Below are 27,291 nucleotides of genomic sequence, written 5' to 3' on the forward strand. Positions count from 1 at the left end.
CCTTGAAGTGTAAACTTGTTTAATAAACCATATCTTTCATTTTCGATTTTTAATTCACGTAGTCCGGGAACTTTCCGGACAAACTGTGTACATGTATATAGGCAAGCGCTATGATTAGTTTACACAATCCATGACACGATATAGAGGCAATGACGATAAGCTGCTTAAATAATCGACGTGTATATATATACTGCATATATAAATATCTACAGAGTTTGTCAAACATGCAATTTTGATCATTGGTTGTCATTGCAAACCGATAACTTGATATACAACAAAAAGCAAACATGTATGTTATATCACGGCATTTCTTTTTTCTTTTCTTATATAAATAAGCATTTCACGCTTTCATGCGAACGTACTTTTTTTTTTCACTCTTGTGCGATTAATCACAAAATTGGCTTGAATTGTGTGGTTTAGCTGCTTTCGTGATCGTTTTTCATTACGTTCGTTACACACACACACACACACACACGCACACGTTCTTCTGTAATAAATCATACAGGGCCGACCGGCACACTCTCTTGGAGTTGCGACCTCAAGGGTCTCCTTCAACGAAGAATACCGATCCTGGCATGGCTACCTCTGTACAGTTGGAGCAAACTTCTGCACGACACTCTGGCGGGGCTGACAGTGGGTCTGACCGCGATACCGCAGGGTATAGCGTATGCAATAGTAGCTGGACTTCCGGCTCAGGTGCGTACGCGACACGAACTATAATGTATAACGTACATATGAACTTGCACGAGTTGAAATTATCATTAAATTTTAGAACTCGCGCTTAATCTCTCAATGGCAGATCTTCGAGAACTCGATGAAATTATCGCGAGACAATTTCCGTAAAACTGTACTTAAAATAATCTAAATTGTTTTTTTTTTTTTTTGTTTGAAATTAGACCTTAAAGAAGCTATCGATGGAAGTGGTGGGTAATATTTAATGTGAACTGCAATACTTAGAATACTTCTCGAAACATTATATTATACCGAATCTCGCGTATTTAACGATTACGTTGTAAAATAGTTCCGAAATAGTTTCCGAGGTGAAAAATTATTCACGATCTCGAAATTGGATCTCGTAATTCCGATTTGATGGAGATTGCGTATTCTTGTGGAATTATTTTCTCTCTCTCTCTCTCTCTCTCTCTTTCTCTCTCTCGTTTAATTGAATTTGTCGAGCATTTTGAAAATCCCTCGTTGCGAGTCTTCCCCGATCTGATCCATACCATAGTTGGAAAGGTACAATTCTCGTTAGGTGAACTTTTGAAAACTTCAGTACGGCCTGTACAGCAGTTTCATGGGATGCTTCGTTTATCTCGTCTTCGGTAGCAGCAAGGACATCACCGTGGGTCCTACCGCGATAATGGCTTTATTGGTACAGAAGCACGTGATGACTGTGGGGGCAGATCTCGCCGTAAGTGAAGTTTATTAAATTTATTCCATTTATTTTCTCTCTGTCTCTCTTTCTATCACAAAAATTAAATTTAAATTAAAATTTATATAATTCAATTGATCCAATTTTTTTTTCTTTCCGTTTTATATTAAAACTCATAAAATACTCATAAAATCTTCAATTTAATTTCGTGTTAATATAATGCGCCGCTCTGCTCTCTCAGTGTATTATTTTATTAATATTAAAACAAAACCTCCTTCATTATATAACATTTTATGTATTACACGTATTAACAATGTTTTTAAACTGTTAATTAAAAATATATCGTTTTATTGTTTTATTTCTAACTTTCTATACAAATCCAAATAATAAAATCATGTTTCAGGTTCTCGTGAGCTTTCTCTCGGGTGTCGTGATCACAATTATGGGCGTACTTCACTTGGGATTTCTCGTGGATTTTATAAGCATGCCCGTGATCTGCGGTTTTAGCAATGCCGCGGCTATTATCATTGCCACTTCTCAATTAGGTACTTTGCTGGGCATAAAAGGGCGCAGCGATTCTTTTATCGACGCTATTAGGAAAGTAATCGAGCATATAACCGAGACCCAACTTTGGGACATGGTGCTAGGGGTGTGCTCGATGGTGGCGCTGGTTCTTCTCAAGGTAAAACGATCAGATTACGTCGCGGGATTACGAAGAGAAATTTGATCTTCTTTCAATAAATGCTTTCCTTAATAGAAAAAATTTCCTTTCAATTGAGAATGTTCTATAATGTCTCGTGTGTTTCACATCTTTTCTCAAAAGTTATTATATTTAATTATCATAATTATATAATCAAGCCGTGGAAAAAGGATTGTTTTTATAATGAAATAAATAAAATATACAAATAGCTGTGAAATCAATCCAATTAATAATCGAGCGCGAATATTTGCAAACAGAATTTGCCCGGCAAAAAGTTGGGAACGCCTTTTGAGAGATTGATGTGGGTGATCTCCCTGGCCAGAAACGCCATAGTTGTGATGATCGGAATTCTAATAGCCTACGTGCTGTACGATCACGGTATTCAACCTTTCCAAATTACGGGTAACATAACCGAGGGTTTGCCGCCGTTCTCCTTGCCACCGTTCACCATTGTACACGGGAATCGCACGTACGGTTTCGTAGAACTGATCAGCGAGCTCGGCAGCAGCCTCCTCTCGATACCGCTCATCGCAATTCTCGAGAGCGTCGCCATCGCGAAGGCATTCGGTAAGTGAATTTTTTGTTCCTCACAAACTTTATTTTTCAATACCTCGCTCCGTTCTCTTTTCAATACGCGGGATCAAGCAATGAAAGAAGTAGATCGAGAGCGAACACGTTCGACGTAATATTTCTTTCAGCGAAAGGGAAGACCCTCGACGCCAATCAGGAGATGCTGGCGCTCGGTCTCTGCAACGTGTTCGGCAGTTTCGTGAGGTCGATGCCCACGACCGGAAGTTTTACTCGCACCGCGGTTAATAACGCGTCCGGCGTCAAAACACCAATGGGCGGTGTAATAACCGGCAGCTTGGTGCTCCTGACATGCGGCCTGCTGACGTCCACTTTCAAATTCATTCCGAAACCCACGCTGGCGGCTGTTATTATGATCGCGATGTTCTACATGCTCGAGGTGCGCGTTTTCGTCGTTCTCTGGAGAACGAAAAGTAAGACCGATATACATATATACGATACATCAAAAATGACTACTTGCAACTAGAGAGATATATCGCTTAGCTTCTTCCAATAATTTGATGCTTTTCATTCTAGACATCGTTCTCGGGTATTTTATGCCCGGACGGAACTCGGTATTATAACTTTTCAAAGAGCTTACTTCTTTGTAGTAGTTCTTTGTAGTACTTTCTTACTACTCTCGAACGTATATATGATGTGAGAATAACGTAAAAAACTTGGGCGTTATATTTCTAAATCAATATAAGGAATATGAAATTTAATTTGGTTCTTGATAAAACGATTTATGTTTCTTTTACAATTTTTTTAATTATTTTACACGTGCAAAAAACTTTTGTGTTGCAAAAGCTATTTCGCTTTGGAAATATTGGGAGAAGATATCGCAAGTTGTAATTAAACAGACAAATGAATTCTCTCGCGACATTTTTGTGTTTTTTGAAGAGACGCGAGACTGCGCTTTCGACGTTGCAACAAATGACATACGTAGAGCAACTTTATTGCGGAGGTTTGACGCGCGCGATAAAGTAGAGCAATTATGTAACACCGGGAGGGGGAGGGGTTGTGTGTGCTAAGCCGTTATATATCCAATCTCGTTATAAATTATTCGATGCGGTTAATCTAGTTTCCTCTTTCCCATTCTCTGTGTTGAACAGAAATTGATTTGGTGCCGTTGACGGTGACGTTATTATGTTGCTTGGCCATCGGCTTGGAGTACGGCATGATCGCCGGTATTGCGGTAAATTTAATTCTCTTATTATATTTCGCGGCCCGGCCCGGACTATTGATCGAAGAGCGGATCGTCAATGGTTTGACCGTGCTCTTCGTATCGCCCAAGCAATCCCTGAGCTTCCCGGCCGCAGAGTATCTCCGTGAGCGGGTAATGTCGTGGTAAGTCCTGTGTTGAAATTCCGCGTTGAAACTTCGTATGCGCGTCGGATACACCGGGTGCGGAAAAAGTATATTCAACATAACAGGAACAAAAACCGGACTCGTCAAAATGATGGATTTCTTACTGTAAATCGCAAAGATGCGCTTTTTTGTTCACATGTATGTACGTTGAAAATCTTGTCGAATTTTTGTAGTTGAAAGGGTTTTTTGTCAATTATTTAAATATTAACGAATTTAAAAATGACAACGAATAAAACTTTTTTTTTTTTTTTTCAAATATCCGTCAAATTGACGGACGCGGCAAAACTAGACGTACATTCACCTCGGATTTAATATACGAACTAAACTCATTTATTATTTGCGTAATTTTTATATAAATGAGAATTCTGTTCTGAATTAAACGCCGAGACTCGATGTTACCGTTAAAAATGAAAACAGATTTACACGTCGCGAAAAAATTAACATATAAATAATTTATAATACGCGCAAAAAACACTCTTTGTGTCGTCAGAGTAGTTTTGCGCGTATTTTTTGCACTTTTTCCCCGGACACCCGGTGTGTGAAAAAGAACTACTGTTCCGACCGCTGTTTTTCTCGACTTTGTTTTGTGTTTTGCAGGTGCGACAAAAAGCCGGGAAAGTTGCCGGTGGTAATAGAGGGTCGTCACGTGCTCAGGATTGATGCCACAGTCGCGAAGAATCTAGCGTTGCTTTTGTCGGATCTCGCGCTGCGAGATCAGAAGCTCATTTTTTGGAACTGGTGCGAGGACGCCAGGCGGACTTTGATAAGTTACGACCCGTCCCTCGCGATCTACTGCAGATCGTCCGGCAGTTTAGTACAGATATTTTCAGGTACAATTTGTCACCCGCCTTCGATGGTTTTCCGATCGCGGATTTTCTTTTGTGTGTTCGAAGTTTCGCGTTCTTTTTTTTTTATCCGCATCGTCAAGATTGACGGAGAGAAGGGACACGACACAGAGAGAGAGAGAAAGAAGGACACGGAGCGCATCACACCGCAAATTTACGAACCCCGTTCGTTCCCGTTCTTTCTCGATAATACTCGAGAGATGCGCGAAGATATGCAGCGTCTCTCGAAATTCTTTATCAAGCTCGACTTGACGCGCTGCTGCAAGTTTGCAAATTTACGAGCAGCGCTGTGCTTTCAAAGAAGGACACGCCCCGACACGGCACATATAACCCTCCGAGAAGGTTTAATGATTCGCGACGTCTTCGAAAATTTGCCGTATTATCAGGCGCGACGCGACAAACTCGGAGAAGCGGGTAAACCTTCTCGCTCGCGAGTTCACAACGTCTCTGCTGTTTTTCGAAAAAACAAAAAACCGAAAAGGGAGAGAAATAAAAGAAATAGCTCCTTGAAGGAGAGGGGAGGGGGATCAATAGAGAATGCATTTCGCGTTCGATCGATGGAAATTCCCGAGTCGTTGTTTCACGTATTTGCGGGGGTACCCTGTGTTCGCGCAATGTTCTCTCTCTCGGTGAAGTCTCGCACCGAAGAGGGATTTTACATCCATGTATGTATTGTATATATACGTGTATATGCAGTTTGCGATCGAACAGCGTGGGCATTTACGCGGCAGCGGCGACCTACCACCATCACGTATGCGCATACCGAATCACTTATGACGGCTCTTCCTCCGCGTTCTCTCTTCCCGTCCCGTGGAAACTCACCCTTCTGGCTGGGTTTATATGTATATGTACACACACACACACACACACACACCGGTGCTGCACTCCACGAACGTATACACACCATATTGTTTCTATCGTGTAACGACAACCGAGGGATGGGAGTGATGTAACGGCCAGCTCGCAGTGTGTGTTTCTCTTTAAATTCGTTGTTTCATCTCGCGCAAAATATAAATCTTCCCCTCGCGCGCGTATTAAAATATGTTCGGTGTATGTCAAATTTGCCGCGACGATGCAGCTACGAAATAAACAAAAAAGTCTCTCGCGCACAGCTCCCTCGGTGAAGAAAATTTAATCGATCTTGTCGGAGGAATATGTACATTTGTTTTTTGTTTTTTTTTTTTTTTTTAATCATAAAAACTGCGCCGTGCAACGATATTTTCTATAGCAATAATTCTTGAATATCTTGACGAGAAATTTGCCTCGCCACAGATTTGTTCGTAACGACGATATTAATCGCGCACGTGTGTCGCTTTTGTTTTTCAGGCGAGACTGAGGTTTGCTGATCGGAAGGAGTTACAAAGCCACAACAAACATCTGTGCGTTTGTTGCGTTTTCTACGATAAATTAACAATTCCACCGTTTCGAGCGAGAACTTCGGTTGCGAGCGGGCAACGTTTTTGCTTCGCCGCTCAGACCGCAAAAAAAATATTATTTTATCAAATATTTTATTTTGTTCACAAGTTAACGAAAAGAATAATACTTTAACGATGTAAAAAAAATTAACAACGTAAGTGTTTGCGCTCACAACTGATAATGTACAAAAAACAAATCCGTAATTTTACGACAACGATGTGTCAAGAAACTTTTTAATTGACTTTTTTATTCGGCGTTTATGTGTGTTAACGCGTATATGTGTCACGTAATTAATATGTTAATGATGATTAAATATAATTTTTGGAAAAAAAAATTGGCGATCTTTTCATTGGCGTTTCTAATGTCTTTTCACGGTGTGTGCGCTCGATAATGAAATTGTATACTTTCCAATTGTATACTTTCGCTACACACGAGATAATATGCTGCAAACTGCGGAAATATGCGAATTATTGACAGCGTTATTTATCACATTTATCATCAGAAAGAAGATAAACAAGATACATCAGCAAACAATCAACGGCTTGTTGCGCTTCCTTTTTATACAGCGTCCCTTTGCAAGATCTATTTTTTTTTCTTTTTTAGGTCATTTGATAATTATCCAAGATCCGTCAATTACGAGCAAGAAAAAAAAGCTGACACGAGTACTTTCACTTCTTGGCTTACAGAGAAAGGAATAAATTATTGCTATAAATGATAATACACACGCTTCTGTACGTAAAGTTATTCGAAAAATTATTCTGCAATGCAAATGTTTCGAGACCTTGTAAAGATATATCGTCGATTAGTTGTTTCATTATAACAGCGATTATTGTAACCATTTTTTCTCTCTTTCTCCTTTTTTTCTTTCTCGCGCATGCGCGCACACTCGCGCGTATTGTGTCATAATACTCAAGCATTCACAGAGCTTCGCAAAACCGACTTATTGCGAAATTAGTAATCACGCGATTCTCGACGCGAACATTCTCACGTACACTCGCACAACAATGAAAACAAAACCAATATTTCTCACCTCTTAGCGCGCCATACGCGTTCAAAAGCATGGTATATTTGTGCGTGGTAGCGACTTCTCGCTGAGCCGATTATTTCTTGTGAAAACGCGCACACACTCGCGAGACGGGCAACATTTCGAGCGCAATCGCCGGCTCGTGTTTATCGCCCGTTTATCAACGATCCAAATCCGTTGAGCGTTGCAGAGCGCGGCGGAAAAGAAAAAAAAAGAACGATAATGCAATTGCGAGAACACTTGGTCGCGTCACTTTCGCCCACCGAATTTCGAGCGCGCCCTTCCGAGGCGTGGGTGGTGGTGGGTATGTGATGCGTGGCGTGCGCAGGCGTGCGGCAGAAGCGCCGCGCGGCCAATCGCAGCTCGCGGGTGGTGTAGAGGGTGCTCGGATCGATGCGGCGGCGGCGGCGGCCCGACGACGGACAGTTTGGTTTCGCGCGGCTCGCTTGTTCCGACTCGTCGTGTTCGTCTCGGCGCGGCGCTCGGTGAAGAATCGTCGTCGCCCCCGCGGACAGGATGGACGTGGTGTTTGTATGCATGCACGCGTGCGTGTGATTGCCTGACTGTTCGTCTCTAACCCGCTCGTGTCTCTGCACAACCGCTCGGTGCAGTCTGTGTTGTGCGGCTCTCCGGTCGCACGCGGTTCGCACCCTTGCGAATCACTTTCTCTCGCGAGCGTGTCACGAAGAGAGAAGAGACAAGGGCGCAGCTCGCTGCACACGTTTTTGTTTACTCGTTTGATGGTCGATGACGTTCGGACACTGTCGTCGTCGCCGTCGTCGCCGTCGTCGTCGTGATGATGACGATATGAACAACACGAAGCGCCGTATCGGTGATGACAGCTGTCAGAGAAGAGATGTCAGAGTCGAGAAACCGCACGACAGGACGCGTGGATCTCGAACGCTAACCGTGAGTAACACAGCTTTTCTCGCTTTCTGATCTTTTATTCGATATAGCTCGTTGCGGCCAGGTATCACCCTTATTCCGGGGCGGGAGAGGGGGAGGAGAGGGTGCTGCGTTCCGCCTTTTACGTGATACACGGCGATGATACACCGCGCGCGCGATCGTGGTGCAAGGCGCCGCGCTGCTGCAACCGAGGTCGGTGTACCGCGCGCGTCGCCGAACGGATACGCTCGATATTTTATTTTCGCCTTCCGCCTTTTTCCCTCAACGTCTCACGCGTGCGAGACGGAGATATGATCCCGGATTGGCGCCGGATTGATTCGGCCGCGGGAATCGCGCGCTCGCGTAATTAAGCAATTTGTTATTATCTCGCGCTTTTTCTCGCAGGAAAGAAGAGAAACAACAACACGAAGAAATATTCCGGAAATCGGACCCTATGATTCCGCATGTGGAAAGGAGAGAGCGATTAAGCGGTAGAAATCTTTAATATCCACATTGCCCCTTTGACCTATATAAGGCCGGACGATTTATCTTTCCTCTCGTCGCGAGGAAATTTCATGTTTATTTCATTAATTCTGTCACGAGTTTATGCGCGGAGTTTTTCATGATAAATGCATAATTCGCGCTAATTTACATTCGCACACGCGCGTCGCACGGTGGTTGCTTTTATTACAGGGCAAGGTTTATTAGATCGGGGGGGGGGAGGGGAAGGGATACGATATTAATTAAGCCGCGCGGTAATTGATTCTTCCCTCGCGAATATGGTCCGCGTCGCAAACGCGGATTAAAAGATATTATTTTTTTTTTGTAATGTGTTCAAAAAAAAAAAGAAGAATCGCGCCCTAGAAATATGTACTCTTCGAGATGTGTCTCGAGAAGATTTACCAGCAAGAAAAAAAACAGGATAACGCGATATCTTTTTCGAAAACAAACGCACGGCGTGTTTATCTTGTGGCTGAAATTGTTGTCGAGATGATGATGAGCCATGCTTGCCTTTTATCGCGCGACTATACGTATGTTACACACAATCTCTCTCTTTCTCTGTTAGAGATTTTCCACACGACACGTTTTCGATTATGTCATCGCCGGATGGGATCGGATTTTGTCCGATTTTCATCGCACGTGCGTGCGTGTCGCTGATAAAGATATCGCCGATAAATGCAGTCGCCGATGCGAATAAATGATTCAGGCGCGCGCGATGCCTTATCAATTGTCGTCCTCTCCCTCTTTCCCCTTTCGATGCGATGATTACGCGCCGGACAATTTTTCATCCGACGGTTTGCATATTTCATTAGAAAATTTGTTCGTCCGTCGAGAAAAGTCATTTTCTATATTTGATTGATATACCGGTCGGACTACGAGCGAACGAGCCTATGGCGTTAATTATTAATCTTACAGCAAGTTCACATTTCTCTTTTCTCTCGTCTCTCTCTCTCTCTCTCTCTCTCTCTTTGTTTGACGTAATACTCTACAACAATCTATACGGAAGTCGAGAGTAAACTTCCTTTAACGATCTCCCCTCCGGAGTTGTGTGTAGGTATACAAGAAACTCTGTTTCTTCGGTCGTCGTTATCGTTAGTTATCGTAATTGTGTACGTTCGCAAAAAAAGGCGAAAGAAGACGAGAGACGCTGTTACAACCAAGTTCGGCAAGGTTACGTGTAAATTGTGTACATACGTTGTGTTATTATTTTTGCCACACACGTGCGATAACATGCGTGAAATTTAATTCTTCGCGAGAGACTTTCGTCAACGCTCTTCTCTTCCATTTCCGCACATGTTCGACGAGTCGGAAATGAACGACGAAAAATTGACCCCTTTTTTTGTCGTCTTTCCGATATCCACCCGACCGGTTTGTTAACCAATTTTTTCTTTATTGGGCGTTTTATGTAATCTCGTAAGCGCGAACACTAGATAAAACGACCTCGAGATAAGAGGATTAAGTGTCGCTCGCTCGCGCGCGCGAGTATCGGCGCGTTTTTTTTTTTTTTTTTTTTTTTTTCTAGCGAAACTTATGTGTGTAACATCACTCGTACGAGACAAATCGTGTCCTTTTGTCTTTGTTTCTGTTGTCACGCTAGGGTATTTGCGATGTAGATCGAGATCGCACGCGGCGAGGAATATTACGAAGGCGTTTATTGACATTTGGTTTAACCTCGCGTGGACGCTCGTCATCGAAGATTGCGGGCTCATGTCTCTCGCCGATCGATCGCAAATTTCATTCAATTGCGCCTTCGATTTTCGAGAAGAGCAACAGATGCGATTTTAGTTTGGAGGCGATCGCGAACACAAAAGAATTCGTAAACGCGATGTAACCGGAGAGACTTTTCGTCGCCGATTTCGGTTCGACATTCCGTTTTTTATAAGCGAAAAGAAAAGAACAAAAAAGCGCTGGGAGGAGAGAGAGAGAGAGAGAGAGGGAGCTAGCTGTTAAATTTCTGCGCGTATTTTGCGCGTGTACACACGTGTGCAAAAAGTGAAACGGGAGAAGCGAAAATTGGAACTGTCCCGATAAAATACAACACGATGGACGATCACCTCAATGAATAATACAAAAGCAATTATGACATGCTAGTCGTACCACGGAGAAGTTCGAGCAAAAAAAAAATTAAATGGAACGGCGAGGATTTATAAAAAAATAGATTTCTCGCAAGAAAACAACTTTTGTCACTTGGCGTGACTTACTTTTTCACGTATAGAATTGTATAGTTCGATTTGGGAATATGTTACTTTGTGTTACAATATCGATAAGAGACAGATCTCTCTCTCTCTCTCTCTTTTTTTCTCTTCGTGTACACACACAGAACGCTGAGTAATCAACTGCAACTTTAAGCGGACACGTAGTTAGAAGAGAATTATTGGAGTGTTATTGATTTCTTTTAACAATGCTGCAAATACGTGCATATGAGAGCGTGTACATAATGGGTCTGTGGATGACGATCGATATGTAATCAAAGTTCTCGAGGACAAATACGACATATTAAATTTGTGCGAAAAATGCACCAATACAGATTTAAAATTTATGTCGTCGTATGTTGTTTGTGCGTGAACATATTTTCTTGTTAACGTATTTTTATGTAAATATAGAATTTAAATACATCTAGTAACAGAATACACGCACGCGCCCACACACACACGCTCTCTCTCTCTCTCTCTCTCTAAGTTTGTATAATTCGTACATTTGAAGATATTATTTTACAAAAGTTGAAAACTTGTATATTTCAACAATGATATTTGCAAGTATTATTGTGGACTTACGATTGCTTTTACCTTTTAGATTTCTTACCATCCCTTTCTGAAAGAAATTAATCGCACGATCTCATCGCAATCGGATCTTTCACGCTCACAAAAGAGAGGTCTTGCCTTTTGTTATAATTTTTCCTCGAGCTTTCTTGTATAAATTTTCTAATTATAACCACGAGAACGATCGCTATCGTCGTTCGTTTCCGCGGATTGCAAAAATCCCGTCACTCAACTTGCAATTAAACTGTCAGTTGATGTCGTTCGACAAAGAACAACAGTTGCGCCGCAATTAACGACGATTTCATCGACGATGCACAACGCGCGGGCGGCACAACAACGTCAGGATAGATCCCGGGCGCTTTATTGTTTCCATCGCGAAATAAATCACTTCCGCCTTCGTGTTCCGTTCTTAATGAATCATTCATTTTCAGCGCTGTTAAATGCAGCGAGATTCTCTGATTTCAGATGCGGGGCATCGAGTGATCTGTGTAATAAAAATTATTGATACAACACTCGTATTACGCGATCAAGCGCTAAAACACACCGGGAATATAAACTAGACGCGCGCGCACGAGTGGCCTACTTTCTGTGAATAATAATTGCAAACCACGCCAGATATATCCGCGTTATCTGAATATAATGTAAAATTATTTGCGTATATGTATAAAATTTCGTTCTCTCTATATACATATGTACAATATATACATATATTAATGTATAATATATACATATACTAATGTATACTAATATACATATAAATATATATTATATGCGTGTATATACACAGAAAGAGAGAGAGAGAGAGAGAGAGAGGCTTCTTTTGTATCGTTATGTGGAATTTCTTTATGTGCTCTTTTTGATAGAAAATTTTAAAAAATTTTATTTTAGAAATATCAGGAAACTCAACATTCCTTTTTTCTACTTTCGAATTACTAGATAATTTACTTATTTCACTTTATTAATAGTACATTATTATAGTATATTATTAATAGTATATTATCGTAGTATATTATGCAATATTATTAATACAATCCCTTTTTTTACCACGCCCTATATTTTTAGTCTTCTGTTTTTTCTCTTTTCAACATAGATACTAGATGTACACGTAATTCACATAAATACATCACATATGTTGAATTGATTAATAAATAAATTCCGATTTCATCAATAATCTATATTTCTTCCGAGATAATTCGAAGTTCCTGCAAGTTCACCTAATGATTTTTACATTTATCTTCATTTATCACGTACTTACTTATGAATCGGCTACTTATTTATGAATCAGTCTAATACGTACGGTTCGAAGATCGTATCGACAAATGTCGCACACACACACACACACAACTCCGATACTACAATTTCACATCACGATCCAAATTGTTTGGAGAATTCGAGAATATCTGTAGTCTGAGTAATCTCGCGGATAATTCCGCGAACCGAGATTATCCGGATATTCTCAATTCTGAATCGCTTTTATATTCAGCTCCTACGTGTAAGATTGTAGATGAATATCAAAGAACGTCATATGTGTATATATATATGCATATGTACGCACACACACACAGTGTACACACTTATTCTCTGACGGTGAAAGAGTATATAAATTTCCCTACACTGTTAGCATTACCTTCCCCGAGATTTTTCTCCAAAGATAAACCGCATTTCTGAAAGATTCTTTTGAAGCGGCGGTCTGACGTACGCGACGGCGGTCGTCGGACGATACGCGGAACGTCGGAGAAAGGGATTGATGCTCATGGTTCTTCTCTCAACCAAGCGCGTCTCTCGTGTTACCCACAGGTCACGACGTCAGAAAGCGGTGGAAATCTTCCGATGTTCGAACATATTATGGCCGAGTCGAGGAAATCGATTCGACGCAACAGGCGGAAGGAAATAATATCCGTTGCGGTCAAACTGACCGGATTGCCTCCCCCTCTTCAAGGCCTCCCTCGCTCTGCGTTCATTTCCGTGCGCGATATAACTTCCAAAAATTAATACACCGAGAGAGAACTGTTAATTACGCAATATTCCGCCCATGTAGTTTCGAAATTTAGTGGAAATTAAATTCGGAAAAAAGTGGTTTACCGAAGGTGAGACTGAGATGACTTGTTTCTCTCTCTCTCTCTCTCTCTCTCTCTCTCTCTTTCATAGAAAATACACTCATTGATCCGCAGACTATACGGAATAAACGTTACTTTCGCACAGATGATTTACTTACAGGGAGGGCTGAGGATATAAATAAATAGTTTGTTAAAAACCCGAGTCTCTCGTGAGAGAGCGACGGTTTTAAAAAAGAAAAAGGATTTCAAAAAAAAAAAAAAAAGAAAATGCTTTTAAAATACACACGGTGCGATTTTTAAATCCTTTCTCAAGTTAAAAAAAAAAAAGAAAAAGAAAAATCGTTTTTCACATTCTTTGTTTCAGTACGAAACGATCTTCTCGCAAATTTAATTTCCGCCTTCTTATTCGGAAGATGTCTGTGTGATGTCGCGTCGCTTTTGATGTTGCGCGTAATTAAAGTGCATCGTCGCTCATTTACATCGTGACGTAATGGTATTTGCCGGCAGAAGCTTTAAATGACGTTGCTAATTTATGGCGATACTCGGCGTCGCGATCTTCAGGTCGCGCGCGCGCATACGCGGCTCACTATTCATGCAAAATACGACGGTAATACGGTGGAAACGAGAGTTTCCTGGCTTTTCGTTTCTTTGATGCGTGTAGAAAGGAGCGGAGCGGAATGAAACGACGTTGAAAAGCACATCGTGGGCCTCCCCTCCGTGATGGGGGAGTCAGATCACAGGCGCCGGATTGCGCGCCCGGTGTGTCTGTCTGACCATACGACGGATTTATTCACTGCGAGTCTCCGCTGATCAGTTATTCATCGGTGTAACACTTATATATGATGCAGCTTTACTCGCTGAACTTTTTCCGCGTATATATAAAAGATTTCTATAAAAGAGAGCGTAAAAGCGCGCTTACGTTCTGAATGGAAAATCGTTAAAAGGTTTGAAGAAAAAAAAAAAAAAAAGTTGCTCCTAAAATTAATCTGTCGAATGTGAAAGTATGTAATACAAGTTTTATTTCGTTATTGCTTCGTTTGTTCGAGCGGAAGAGCTTTTACGTGCAAATGTATTTTGCGCCGTGTTTAATTCTCTAACGGAGAAGCGAAAGAAGGAAAAGAGAGCGCGACTCGAGATTAAATTCAGAAAGAGTGAAAATGTGATAAGAGTACAAACGCGCGGACTGTACACGTATAACTAAACACAATCAACCTGCCCATTATTCACGTTCGCCATGTGTGTGTAAAAGCGCGGAGGTGCTTAACTCTTACGGGAAAAATATCCCGCGAACGTAATTTACGCGCGGAAAGTCGATTTAAAAATACATGAGGTGTAAAATATGTTTTGCGCGCGAGTGTTAATTGAATGCTAAGAAGAAACCGCGAGTTAAAATTCGAGAGATGCGTTGCAATTAAAATAAATTTAGATTTCGTCGAGAGAAAATGTTGTGTGTGAGATAATTTCATTTTCACGTAGTCGCGAAACAACTTCGCAACACTCACGGCTATCGTTTCTTCTCGCGAACGTCGCGAAAATAAATAGACAATTTCGGCAGGAGAATAAAAAAAAAAAAAAAAAAAAAAATCTTGGAAATGTACAATGCAATAAAGTATTTAGTTGTCAGCGAAAGATATATTTATATATAAGTCGCGACTCTTTCTCCGTATCTCGTATTATTCTCTGTATAAATTTTCGGGGATCTAACGTGTGTTTTTGTTGGGTCGGTTACACAGAACACGATGGAGTCGGATGTAACCGCATTGCTCTTGTTGCCCTGTGTGTGAACGATGAAACCTGTTCCTGGAAGATAAATTGCAACGCAAACTCCCCCTTCCTTCTTTTTTTCTTTTTAGAGACTTCGCGCGCGAGAGAGCATTTGTTTATTTAAAAGCGCTCGAGACAGAGTTTCTGGAAGTAAAGTGTTTACTTTCAGGAGGGAATGACACAACAATTTATATAATTATGACGAGATTTAAATCGAGAGGAGAACTTCATTAACGTCCGTCCCGATATATATATATATATATATATATATATACGAGAGCTTAGCTTTTATAATTGAAAAACATCGCAAAAAAAAGTAAATAAAAATAGAGAGAACAAAGTTAATGACGATCGCGTAGATTTGCAGAGGTGCATCTGCGCGTAAAGACCTATCGTGCGAGCGATTTGATAAAACGTTCACGTATGTTTTTACGTATACTTCCGCGTGTGTTAATTACATATCGCGTATAACGAATTGGAGCAAATAACAGAGCGATGTTTGTTGACAAAACGTCTATTAACTTTACGATTGACTGAAACCAATTGGATTTTTAGTGTGTATTTTGAAGATCGGTCGATCGCGAAGATTTTCTTCTCTCTTTTTTTTTTTTTTTTTTTTTTCGATAAAAGTACACTCCACACGCGATCATTACAAGCGTAGACCGTCGTAAGCTCGTGTATTCCGTGCTGCTACCTTTCAAACCGTCGCGATTTTTCACAGTGTCTGATCAGATATGTATCATAGAAAAATATTCTTAAAACGCGCGGCGTTTTCGCGTTAACGCACACGAGCAGTAGATAGTTACGTGCCGTAAAAAAGTCTTACTTTATGGAACGTGTCGTTTTTTTTTTTCGATAATCAACCGCACAATAAATTGTTTTTTACCTTTTATTACTGCCTTAAAATTTACTACAACGTGTGTGTTAACGAGAAAAGTCGATGAGAAATTCCAGAGATGAAACGGTGCGCGGGAAAATTTTTGTACAACGCGATACAACAGTCGACAGGTGAATTATTATGTGACGTCGCGCGTCGATCATAAAAATAAACAAACTGAACGTCATACTTGAAAAATTTATATTTTTTGAGCGGTCACGTTTCGGCTTGCAATTCTTTATTTTGCGATTTATGTATATTCATAGGTCGCCGCTGCTCTGTGTGCAATTATATTAAAACATATTAAAAAGTCAATTATTCGCAACAGCGTGATATTAAAATTAAAAAGGCGAAAGCATGCAAATTGCAAAATATTTTATCTCGGAGACGCGCGCTCGCGGAAAAAATAAAAAAGTAAATTAATAACGCAATTATTATTTTTTTCCCACAGAAGGAGCTACCATCCTCATGCTTGGCAGCGATTTTCCTGGAATCACTTTAAGTAAGTCGGTAAAATAAACATTTTCTCAATTATTACCCTCCTCTCGTCGTTATTATTTCTGTCGTCGTCGTCGTCGTCGTCGTCGTTGCGATACATGCAAATATAGAAGAAAACTCGTTCGACAGTGAAATTTATACTGTGTAACTATGCAAACTGCTTGTATAAACTTTCTCATTTGTATGTGTTTTGCGTATTTTTCAAATTGTTTCTCTTGCATGAATAAATAAAGTTGTGCGTACATTTATGCGCGGCGAATATATACATTAACAAACAACAATAAACAAAAACAAAAAACACACCGAACGTATTCTTCTTTTTTTTGTCGGAAAAAAATTTTTTTTAATTTCCAACAATTTTTATTTTGTATAGCCGCTCGCGCGTGGCACGGCGCGCACGAATTGCATTTTTGTTTGCAATACGCACTCGATACATTTGTGCGCAAGAAACATCGTATTGCGAAAGGTATCATTTCACGGGGATGGATTTGTTTATTCACGTCGAGGGACGATATCGAATGGCAGTTTTACTCGTCTCGCTGCACGCGAAACGTAGTTTCCCGGGCTCGACGTTTTGAACTCCACGTCGAATAGATTGGAGAGAATTTCGTGCCGGAGAGAGAGAGAAAAGAGAGACAGAGAAAGAGAGAGACGTGTGGGTATGAATATTAACCAAAAAATATCGCGTATCTGTCGCGAAATTCGAAACTTGTGCGCGCGATTTGGACCCACGTGCTTATGTGACACTTATTTACGAATACAATTTTGTAATGGAAGTTTTTTGATGATTATGTGTCGCGTTTTTACAGAGCCTTCCCTCGAGCATGGGCTCGAGCCGGAGATCAGGGTCCGGCGGAAACCGGGCGAACGCCGGCGTTCTTAAGGAGCGCGCCAACCTGTCGTTCATGCTCGTCGTCATGTTCTTCGCCGTGTTCGGTCTGATCGTCCTCACGGAGATATTCCTGATCGACGAGAGGCGCGGCGTGAGTATTGGCAGCACCGGCGTACTCGGGCGCCACAGGAACGGTCATCGATTGCCAGCTGCGCCCGATCGTCCGGATTACGGCGAAGTGGGAGTAAGTTTTTAGAGATATAAAGGAGAGCTGTGTGTTCCTCTTTTTCTCTCTCGCTCTCTCTCTCATTCTCTTCTTTATTATTCTACTTTTTCTCTCTCCCGCAGCGATTTATATAACTTGGCTCCTCAGCCGATCCTCAGACGTTACACACAACGACGCCACTTTAATCGTTCTTTCTCTCCTTCCGGCAAAGAAATCGATTCCCGGTTTCTTCTTCTTCCTCTTCTCGCGCACGTTTCTCTCGAGTTGTCCGAAAAATAATATACTTTTTCGTTGTGTTACGGCGCGGCACTCGAAACGCGCGATGTGAAAGACAGCGAGTCGCGGAGATAACTTTTATCCTCAAATATAGATATAAAAATCCTATTTCTCGTATCGATAAAAGATATAAAATATCTATTTTCTATATATCAGTATATTGATAAAATAAAAAAAGCGTGTGTGTGGTCACCGCGATGGAGAAATAAAAGTTAGTCAAGTCGCGCACCCACGGAGCAATTAGCGAATCCGATAATTTGATATTTAACTTTGTTTCCGATTTTCCGCGCCGCGAAAAAGATAGAAATCTTTCGGGCATTTAACTCTCGTAATTATACCAATGGCTGGCGGCTACGATGACGGGATTGAGGAGAACGGGAGGAGGAAACTTGGGCACAGAGCCTGTGTGGGTTCTCGAATTCTCGTGCCCGCGGCACAATTCTTAAAAAGTAACTTTCCGGAAAACATCTTCTCTGGTTTCCTTTCTGGTAATCGAACCGACGGATATTCTCGAGCGGGAGAACAGAAAGGGAGTCTCGGGAATAATTTTTTATTCAGAAATTCTCTCTCGCGGGAGTGAATTTTATTCCACGTGGCGCGTAGAGCCGCTTCGAACTAAATTACGCGATTAGCATATTAATGCGTGTAATGATCAAGTTGCTAACGAAATAAAAATGCGGCTGGGGAACGAAGTATGAGCTCGGCACCACGTTTTTTGCACTATAGTTTATTAAACGAGCGCGCGCGTACGCACGTACGTACAACAACGCGCGCATATAGCACGAGAAACAAGAAATATTGTCTTTTGTAAGAAGAAGAGCTCAGAGTAGCTGCTCGGTGAACTAAGTAAGTTTCAAGATTTATAATACGAAAATTTATATTTGTAAAGAAAGTTTTCTCCCCGGAGAACGATTCTGCAATATTTATATGAAGTACAAAGGACAAAGAGAGCGCGACGTACATTGTATGTGCGCCGCGTTAATCCCTTTATCCATTATATTCCCTCCCTCCTTCTCTCTCTCTCTCTCTCTTTCTCTTCGGAGCAATATAATCCTCTCAAAGTGTTCTCCACTGAAAATTCTCCACTGAAAGCCACAAGCCTCTCCTCCTCGGAGAGGCTTAAGGAAGCGGCGACTTTGTATCGTCGTTCGTTCTCTCAGCGAAAAACACGAACAAAGTACAAACATATAGTCGGTCGAGGCAAGATTCGAGAGCAAAAGGACCGGAAACTTGGGCAAACCATATAATACGACATCGATTTTTCGGCGGACGTCTTTCGCCCCCCGTTCTCTACCAACCTTTCCCTTCTTCGCGATGCCTGTTGCGACGCGCGCGCGCGCGCGCGTATACAGTTTATGCACCCTCGCCGTCTGCGGGACAATGATTCACCTCCCTCGCGAAAGAAGGCTCCGAAGGAGAAACAGCCGCCGGGAGACAACGAGACGCCCCAACGTGGCGTCGGAAAAGACACACGAGCGCCGGTGGAAAAGTTTAAACGGATACGAGTGAGCGGCCACCTGACAAATTAGTTTGCTCGATTCCGCGGAACTTTCTTCATCCGTTTACATCTCTTCCGTCCGAGGCATCATCTCGCCGGTGGAGTGAGAGAGAGAAAGGGAGAGACGCTAAACGCTCTGAAACTCTCCTCCTACTCCTTTTCGCAAGTCGACCATTTTTTTTTTTTTTTTTAAATCTTCGGGTTTAAAAACTCTCTCGAACTCGCGAGCTGAATTTCCGAGGTTTCGAACGAACGTTGCGTGCTCGTCCGCCAGTTTCTCGCGCGTGATTTTTTTTTTTTTTTTTTCACATCAGTGACATCGCGATTATTAGCGATGAAAAATATTTCTCTTGTTTTTTGTTTTTTGATAATCGGAATTAATGTGCGATAAGTTATGATATATGGGACGGAGAGAGTATAAGTGATCACAACTTTGATGTTCCCAGGCCGAGGATTATGCCGGTTTGAAGGGTAGCTTTGACGAGCACGTTGGTTTATTAGTTCACGGAGAGGATGGGGCACAGAAGACCGTACACACGGATCCACGTGGCTTACCGAGCTTACCGCCCAGCTTGGAGGCCCGTTTGCCGCAGCTAGATCAGAATTTGAAGGTCACGCATGCCGAATGGTTGCCAGTCACCAACACGAGGTTCGTCGGTTTGTGCGCGATAATTATCGCCATAATTAACGGCCATTGAATAACGATATTTCCTCTCGTTTGAATCTTTCTAGATTACGTGTATTGTTGCTTCTTCCAATAAAATTTGTAAAATAAATAATGTGTGTTGCGTGTTCAAATAATTGCGCGGAGAGTTAAATAGGCGTTCAGCACACACAGTATGTTTCTTTCAGGTTCAAGTTTTTCGTTTACTCGGCGTACTTTGACGACCGGGACAAAGTTAACGGCGCCGGCATGTTGCCGGGCAAAAGTCACGGTGTAGTGCGTGTAATCAGCGCTACCAAGACCAGAAGCCCGGAGCGCGTTTGGTGCAGATTGTGGTACCGACAGCAAAACGGTGGGAATGTCACTGCCTCGGTAACAGTAGCTGCCAAAGTTAAGGTACACCACAGGCCGAATTTTTGACATCGTTTGTGCTCGGACAACATCCCTCTCTACATCCCGCGTTACCTTTTAGGTGATCCGGGAAAATTGGAATCTCAAGTACAGCGCCTGCTTCGTGATCTGTCCGTTGCCCAAAGAATCGCCGACGGCGGAGAACGTGCCGGAAGCAGTCAGTGTTGTGGCGCGACTGCGAGCTGCCCCGACAAATCGCATTCTCATTCAAAATCGTCACGAAAGCCGAGCAAATAACAAAGAAGCTCTAGCTGTTTGCGTCAAACCACTGCATTATTATTACAATAGGGTATGTTATTTATATCGAGCACCGCGGTTGAATAACAAATGAGTTTCGCCTACTTACGCACGTCGGAAAGTACTTCCATATCGCGCGAATATTAGAAAATAAGAAGCGACAATATTCGCGGTCGTAATTAATTTTACTGTACGTTTTTAAAGACACGTAACTAAACTAAAGTCACGTGACTAAATTAAAGTCACGTGACTGTTCCTTAGTCACGTTTTTAACGACACGTGACTAAAGTAAAGTGTTGTTTTTTCTCTTTTCCCTGTCACGTGACTTTAAGAACGTGACTTTTAATACCGCGCAATATTATGCAACATCACTTTAAGGCGGTCAAACATACGAAATTGTATGTTTTTTATCGGTGTGAAATAAAATATGGCGTGCAATTTCACACAGATTGCATTGCGAAGTTGCAGCGTCACTATCTGATGCATTTAAACACATGTGTTATAACAGGTCCTGCAACTAGTGGAATTTATCGAGTTGCACAGACTTCTGGGCGCAACCCACGTCACTCTGTATAACGATACCGTGGGCGCGGCGGCCAGTTGCGCGCTGAAATATTACGAGACCAAGGATCTAGTTACGGTGCTGCCGTGGCATCATCTCGACATGATTTCCCAACGGGAAATTCGCACGGAGGGCCTGTTTGCGGCGCTTAACGATTGCCTCTATCGATCTATGTACAAGTACGAGTACGTCGCGCTCGTAGATCTCGATGAGTACATTATACCGAGACACAACGACACCATTATCGAACTATTGAGGTATGATAATTTCTTCACGTTAAGACAAAGAATAACTGTTCTATAATTTTACGCAGACGGCACTTAAATGGATGACAGATAATTTATGCACATTAACACACACACACATTTATAGAATCAAACGACATAAAAACTGTTTTCTAATCATTTCCAACAACGGACACAAAAATACCGACATTTTATATCCTGTAATTATCTAATTAATGTTGTCGAAAAGAGAGAAAAAGAGTTTGCTATTTCTTGTTGCGTTAATTATTTGTTATACAGGTGGATGGGAAATCGGATCAATGTCAGATCTACAGGCGCATTTTCCTTTCAAAACGCTTTCTTTTATTTGCAATGGGCCGACGACCCGCTCATCGCGACCAGTCACACACCCACCGAAGCCGGTCTGATAACTTTGAGAAAAACGCGACGTAGAACCAAGTTGCACCCGCACAAGCAACGCTCCAAGTATATCTGCAAGCCGCAGGATGTGGTGGAAGCGGGCAATCACTTTGTCTGGGAGTTCATCCCGGGTCACGGAACACTGAACGTGCCCTCCGACGCCGCCATTCTGCATCATTATCGCGTCTGCGAGTTCGGCGGCGACGACTGTATCAAAACGCAGTCTACGGTCGACAGGACGGCCTATAAGTACAGGGATCGGCTTGCCGCGAACGTCGACAAGACGTGGACGGAGCTGCGCACCGAATGTTCGTTACCTGATCTCGACCCGGTCCCGATACTAACGCCGCGAATCAAAGTCAATCCTCTCGGCAAGTCGGTCAGGTAGCGAAAGACCATGATAGAAATTATGTGGGACATTGGCAATTTTACCGGTACGCCGAAAGTCGCGAGGACCTATTTCTACAATTACGGCGGCTCTTAGTTATCTCTCAGAGACGTGGAAGCCGCGCGCAACAGAGAACATCTGTTTTTCTTTTTTGGTTTTTTTTTTTTTTTTGGCAAAATTCACGTTTCGCGAGATATAATTCTCACACGACGGACTGCGTTTTTAAATTTTGCGAAACACAGAGGAGGATACGCCTAATAACGGGAATTAATAGAGACTGTCGTATTCAAAAAAATAAAAAAATAAAAAAATAACTGAAAGAAATGACCGCAGCGTTTCCAACTGAAAAACGCGAATTAATATCATATTTTTCTACGTGACGGATTTCTGAATGGCTGCTGGGAAAAGTCTCAAGAGAGACGAGTTTCGTCTCTCTTTTTTTTGATGCTACATAGTAGTGCTTCTCTCTTACACAATTTTATACAAATTCTTGTATCTGATATTGTGCAACTTTTCTTCGCACAACAAATGTAATCATTTGCGACAATTCGTACAGTTGTTAATGAGGAGTTGTATTACGGAAGGCCTAAGTCACGGTCTAAAAAAAAAAAAAAAAAAAAAAAACAGAAAAAAAACAGAAAAAGAAAAAAACAAGCAGCTGGCGATAAAATACAGTGTGAGCACACAAACGTTAGATATTATCTGTACATTTGCTCTTATATTTTGAGTAAAATGTTCTCGTTTTGTTCAAAGTACTTGTAAATCCGTACATTGTATCTTATGCATATCCCATAGAAATCAATAATTAGCATAGCAAAATGTATGTATAATATGTATTTAGGATTACATTAGAGAGAGAAACATATTCGATCTACGAAGACAGTTTAGAACACGTAATATTTTCGAGGAACTATTATTAAATTCAAGATTCAATTTGTCGGAGAGTTTAGGACGTTTGATTCATCAAAACATGAATTTTGTTCCAACCAAAAAAAAAATTTATATGAAAAAGTTTATGAAGAAGTTAGTTTGTTTTTTTTTTTATACGTATAGATGAAGACAATTTGTTTTGTTTATTTGTTTCATTTTATAGAGGGATAAAAGTTCGTGAAATATGTTGACTTGCCACACTGAATTCTATTATTTTTTATTTTCGATTATTGCTCTCTGGAGCGAAAAAAAAAGACGATGATTATTTCAATTAACAAATGCTATAAAAGATCTCTTTCCATTGAATATCATACGCACAAGTGAGTACACAAGTCGATGGTGAAGTTGCACACGCAAGCGAACTTAGTAAAAAAAAAAAAAAGAGAACGCGTTTCAAGTACTGTAGATTTACTTACCTGCAGCCAAAAATCGATAACTCAAAACTCCGCTGTGTAACCGACCACACTCACACACACAGCAAAGTCTTTCTACTTTATTAAAAACTATGATGAAGATTCATATTTCTTACGCGCGCACATACACGTAAAACACATACACGCACATTTATGTATATATGTGTATACACGTACGTTAATACGTACACGACGTTTAAGAGATAAGTAAAGAACATACATGTGATCGTTGCTCGAAAACGTATTCGACATTGACAATTATGTTGGCGAAACGAATAAATATAAATAATAGGACAATATACATGTATGCACCTTTCTCTCTCTTTTCTCGGTTGCTTATCTAGAAGAACTACGAAGTAGTTATTTTCAAACATTAAGTTTTTCTCTTCACAGTCATCCGACCTATTTAAATACATTGTTGGCAAATAAATATATCTATGGAAAGAGAAGATTCCTTCACAAGTGAAATGCGGAAAAATGTAATGCGGAAATTTTTCTTCTGAGCGCTGAATATTGAAAAGCTTTAAAAACTTTTTCCGGAATTCTCTTTCCTTATAGATATTTTATATTTATAATATATGTTCACGTTTATAATACAAATATGTTTCATATTTACATGTATCATATATATTTATTAAGAGTTACATTGCATCGTGTGGTTTTAAGTTTGTGATTTGACGTTTGTTACAAATACATAATTTTTTCTTTCTTACAAATTTCTGTTGTGTTGTATCTTACAAGAAAAAACCCTAGACGATATATATGTACATCAATAAAGAAATCATGTTAATTAAAACCTTAATTAAAAATCATCGTCCGAATGTCTGTCTATCTTACTGACAGATCGCTTTTCCTGACCGGCTTTATTGTAGCCGGCAATGTCCGCGGCGCCAACGGAATTCAAAAGATCCTCGTCGTCGTCGTCGTCGAGATCGCCGTCGATCAGCAAATCACTGTCGCTGTCCAGCGAGCCGTCGCTGACATTCGATTCTTGAATTGTGCCTCTTCGCCGTCCGGACATGCTGCCGTAAATACGCCGCTGAGTATATTGCATCTTTGACGCTCTCGCGGTGTCTGAAATGCGTTCGGTTTGTTATTTCAAAAACATCAAGAAAAAATCTATTTTTTTCGAGTTTTTGTTTTCATTACTAGTAAGTCTGAGATTGTTACGTACTTGGTTTGACCTGGGCGGACTGACCAACAGTTCTTTCTGCTGACGCAGCCTCGGGGTTTGTGAGAGGAGTAACTAAGGATTCTTGAAGATTCGTGCTAAATATAGAATCGTTTCCTTCCATCATACTTTCGAAACTCGAATCCTCGGCTCTCATTTGCTCCAGTTGCTTTTTCGTTGCGGCTTGTCTGTTAATGAGAAGAAGTAAGCAATTAGAAAAGTAATCCGTATACACGCATATAGACAAAAAATATATATATATATATTTTTTTTTTCATACAATTAAAATTCTAAATAAAAGAAAACACGCTTCCGACAGATACACACCGTCTTTCGAATCGTTCTTGCTCCGCTTTGGCCGCGTCTTCGTGCACGTGTTCCAAATACGCCAGATAACGAAATTTCTGCAAATACTCGTCATACAGAGCTCTCAATTCAACCTCGAGCTTTTCAAATTCCTCCATGAATGCCGGACGAACTTTTTTCAACGTCTGAAGTCTCTTTTGATTTCTATCGAGTTCCGTCCGTCGTCTCTCGATTCTCGTGTCCAAGTTCTGTTCCGTATCCTGTGAAACATAAATTTAAAATTACAATTTTTGCAATTATAATTTTCGCAGAATTGAATTTGAATACAATTTTTTGCAATTAATTATTTTTTTGCCGTGACTGTGGAAAAGAATAATCTTGCTGTTCTCGGAGAGAAACAAACTCTCTCTTTTCACGAGTTATAATTTTAATACGAGTACAAACAAATTGTTAACCTTAACATTATCGATTTGCTTCTTGGTCTCGTCAATTTCTTTACGCGTGCTCTCGATAACGTCTTTTAAGGCAACTTCTATTTCCGAGGTGTCGAATTGTCGAGCAACCTTGGTATTGCGAATCTCGCGAAGCTCCACTTCCCGGCCAAGCAAATCAAAGAGAGTTGCACCATTGATGGTTAACTGACTGGCGAGCTGCCGGGTGGTTTTCAGTTCGTTGATTTTATCAGATATATCAAAGTTTACCGTACTCTGATTGCTACTCGGTCGAGTTTGCTCGATGCTGGTGCTATTTTGCGCGTCGTACAACAACGTGGTTATTTTCAACATTTCCTTCACCGCGTAACCGTCGGCTTGATATAGCTTCTTCGTGTTTAGCCTCACATTCGTTTTTACAGCCTGTGTAATATTGTGTGAAATTTGTCTTATGCAATAAACATTTATTTATTAGCAAACATAAATTGTTTCATCCATTCTATTTTACATCATAAAGCTCCTTTTTTTTATTGAAGAAACATTTACAAACTTATTTCTAATTATCTCAAAAATACATACAGAAAATAAATATATGCGTTAAATAAAAACAAATAAATACGCGATATATTTCAAGCGATATGTTGATAATAAACTTTATTAATTTAGTAAAAAAATAACTCACACTTATATACCAGTTTACCGAAGAAAACGACAAATCTATACTTATGTGACATCCGTTGTTACCATAAACTCAGCGACGCTGCGTATCAGCGCCACGCGTTGGTCCTCGGTCTCCTGATCGCTCGGTATATCGACATCTGGGTCAAAACGTTTCACGAGCCAGACAAGAATTTCCGCGACCAGAGGAAAATTCGGCGCGCGAAAATTTGCGAGAGAGATCAGCCTCGGATAGCCCAGCACCCTCATCATCTCCGTGAAATCTATCGTGAAAAAAAACAGATTGCGCGAGAAAAGTCGCGCGTTCACAATTTTATGATATATAAGATAGGGTTTTTGCTCAACTATAATAATAATACAGATATATAATACGCGTCAGAAATACAAATGTCAAATATTTACGTACTCCGTAAATCGCGATAAGACATTTTCCCACGATGAGAAAAACTCAGGCTCGCAGAGCAAAGTCGGAACGTGGCTGTCGGACATGTGTTTTCATTTTCGCGGTAAATGTTACCATAGAAACCTTTCCCCTGTCGCTTGTACGTATATGTTATATGTGTACATTCTCATAACGTGGATATTGCGAATAAATGAAAAATACGAGTAGTATACGTAACAGATGTAGATCGTTACTGAATGATAACATCTACAGGTATAAGAAAAAGTTGTACGTATGCAACAACAATATTAAGTTTGTGTTATTACAAATATTATATGTATGTACATATATGTATTTGCACATAGTGTATATTTATTAAGATATAAATAATAAGATATAAAGTGTATATTTATTAAGATATAAATAAATAACAATATTGCGTATACAAAAAGATAATCATCTGTTAATCATAAATATTTTAATCTATTTTTTAAATGTTTGAAAAATTTTTCTCTCTTACATTTTCGATGCTAATCGATACGAGACCTCAGTGTAGAGATATATCTCGCGTCGAAATGTGTCGAAGCGATAGACAGCAGTCGCCATCTA

The 27,291-nt window shown here is 40.8% G+C and overlaps 4 protein-coding genes across 6 annotated transcripts in view; 2 read left to right on the plus strand and 2 right to left on the minus strand.

The window, feature by feature from the left end:
* LOC109858326 (sodium-independent sulfate anion transporter-like) overlaps positions 1–6,587 on the plus strand; it is a 9,605-nt gene extending 3,018 nt beyond the window's left edge. For 2 of the 3 annotated variants that reach the window (XM_020435455.1, XM_020435454.1), the window contains exons 2-9: positions 506–696; positions 1,274–1,411; positions 1,776–2,054; positions 2,330–2,639; positions 2,771–3,073; positions 3,752–3,986; positions 4,605–4,837; positions 6,179–6,587. In XM_020435455.1, coding sequence (XP_020291044.1) covers positions 506–696; positions 1,274–1,411; positions 1,776–2,054; positions 2,330–2,639; positions 2,771–3,073; positions 3,752–3,986; positions 4,605–4,837; positions 6,179–6,198 — 1,709 coding nt within the window. In that variant the 3' untranslated portion in view covers positions 6,199–6,587. Of the gene's footprint in view, positions 1–505; positions 697–1,252; positions 1,412–1,775; positions 2,055–2,329; positions 2,640–2,770; positions 3,074–3,751; positions 3,987–4,604; positions 4,838–6,178 lie in introns of those variants that run through there. The other variant, XM_020435456.1, reaches the window with a different exon arrangement.
* Positions 1–7,560, minus strand: part of LOC109858325 (sodium-independent sulfate anion transporter-like) — a 31,622-nt gene extending 24,062 nt beyond the window's left edge. The window contains exon 1 of the mRNA XM_020435451.1: positions 7,299–7,560. The gene's annotated coding sequence lies outside the window, so the exon portion shown is untranslated. The remainder of the gene's footprint in view (positions 1–7,298) is intronic.
* Positions 7,561–7,736: 176 nt separating this feature from the next.
* On the plus strand, positions 7,737–23,683 carry LOC109858330. Its single transcript, XM_020435461.1, has 8 exons — positions 7,737–8,201; positions 16,587–16,637; positions 17,443–17,709; positions 19,912–20,114; positions 20,318–20,525; positions 20,602–20,829; positions 21,286–21,596; positions 21,864–23,683. The coding sequence occupies exons 3-8, from the start codon at positions 17,458–17,460 to the stop codon at positions 22,369–22,371; spliced, it is 1,710 nt and encodes a 569-aa protein (XP_020291050.1). The 5' UTR covers positions 7,737–8,201; positions 16,587–16,637; positions 17,443–17,457; the 3' UTR covers positions 22,372–23,683.
* Positions 22,527–26,782, minus strand: LOC109858331 (clusterin-associated protein 1). The gene is made up of 6 exons (XM_020435463.1): positions 26,707–26,782; positions 26,367–26,563; positions 25,647–26,045; positions 25,213–25,451; positions 24,889–25,073; positions 22,527–24,788 (listed from the first exon to the last, which is right to left on the minus strand). The coding sequence occupies exons 1-6, from the start codon at positions 26,726–26,728 to the stop codon at positions 24,517–24,519; spliced, it is 1,314 nt and encodes a 437-aa protein (XP_020291052.1). The 5' UTR covers positions 26,729–26,782; the 3' UTR covers positions 22,527–24,516.
* Between the last annotated feature and the right edge of the window lie 509 nt (positions 26,783–27,291).

The sequence above is a fragment of the Pseudomyrmex gracilis genome, unplaced genomic scaffold (assembly GCF_002006095.1).
Source record: "Pseudomyrmex gracilis isolate BER0280 unplaced genomic scaffold, ASM200609v1 scaffold_198, whole genome shotgun sequence".
Classification (NCBI taxonomy): Eukaryota; Metazoa; Arthropoda; class Insecta; order Hymenoptera; family Formicidae; genus Pseudomyrmex; species Pseudomyrmex gracilis.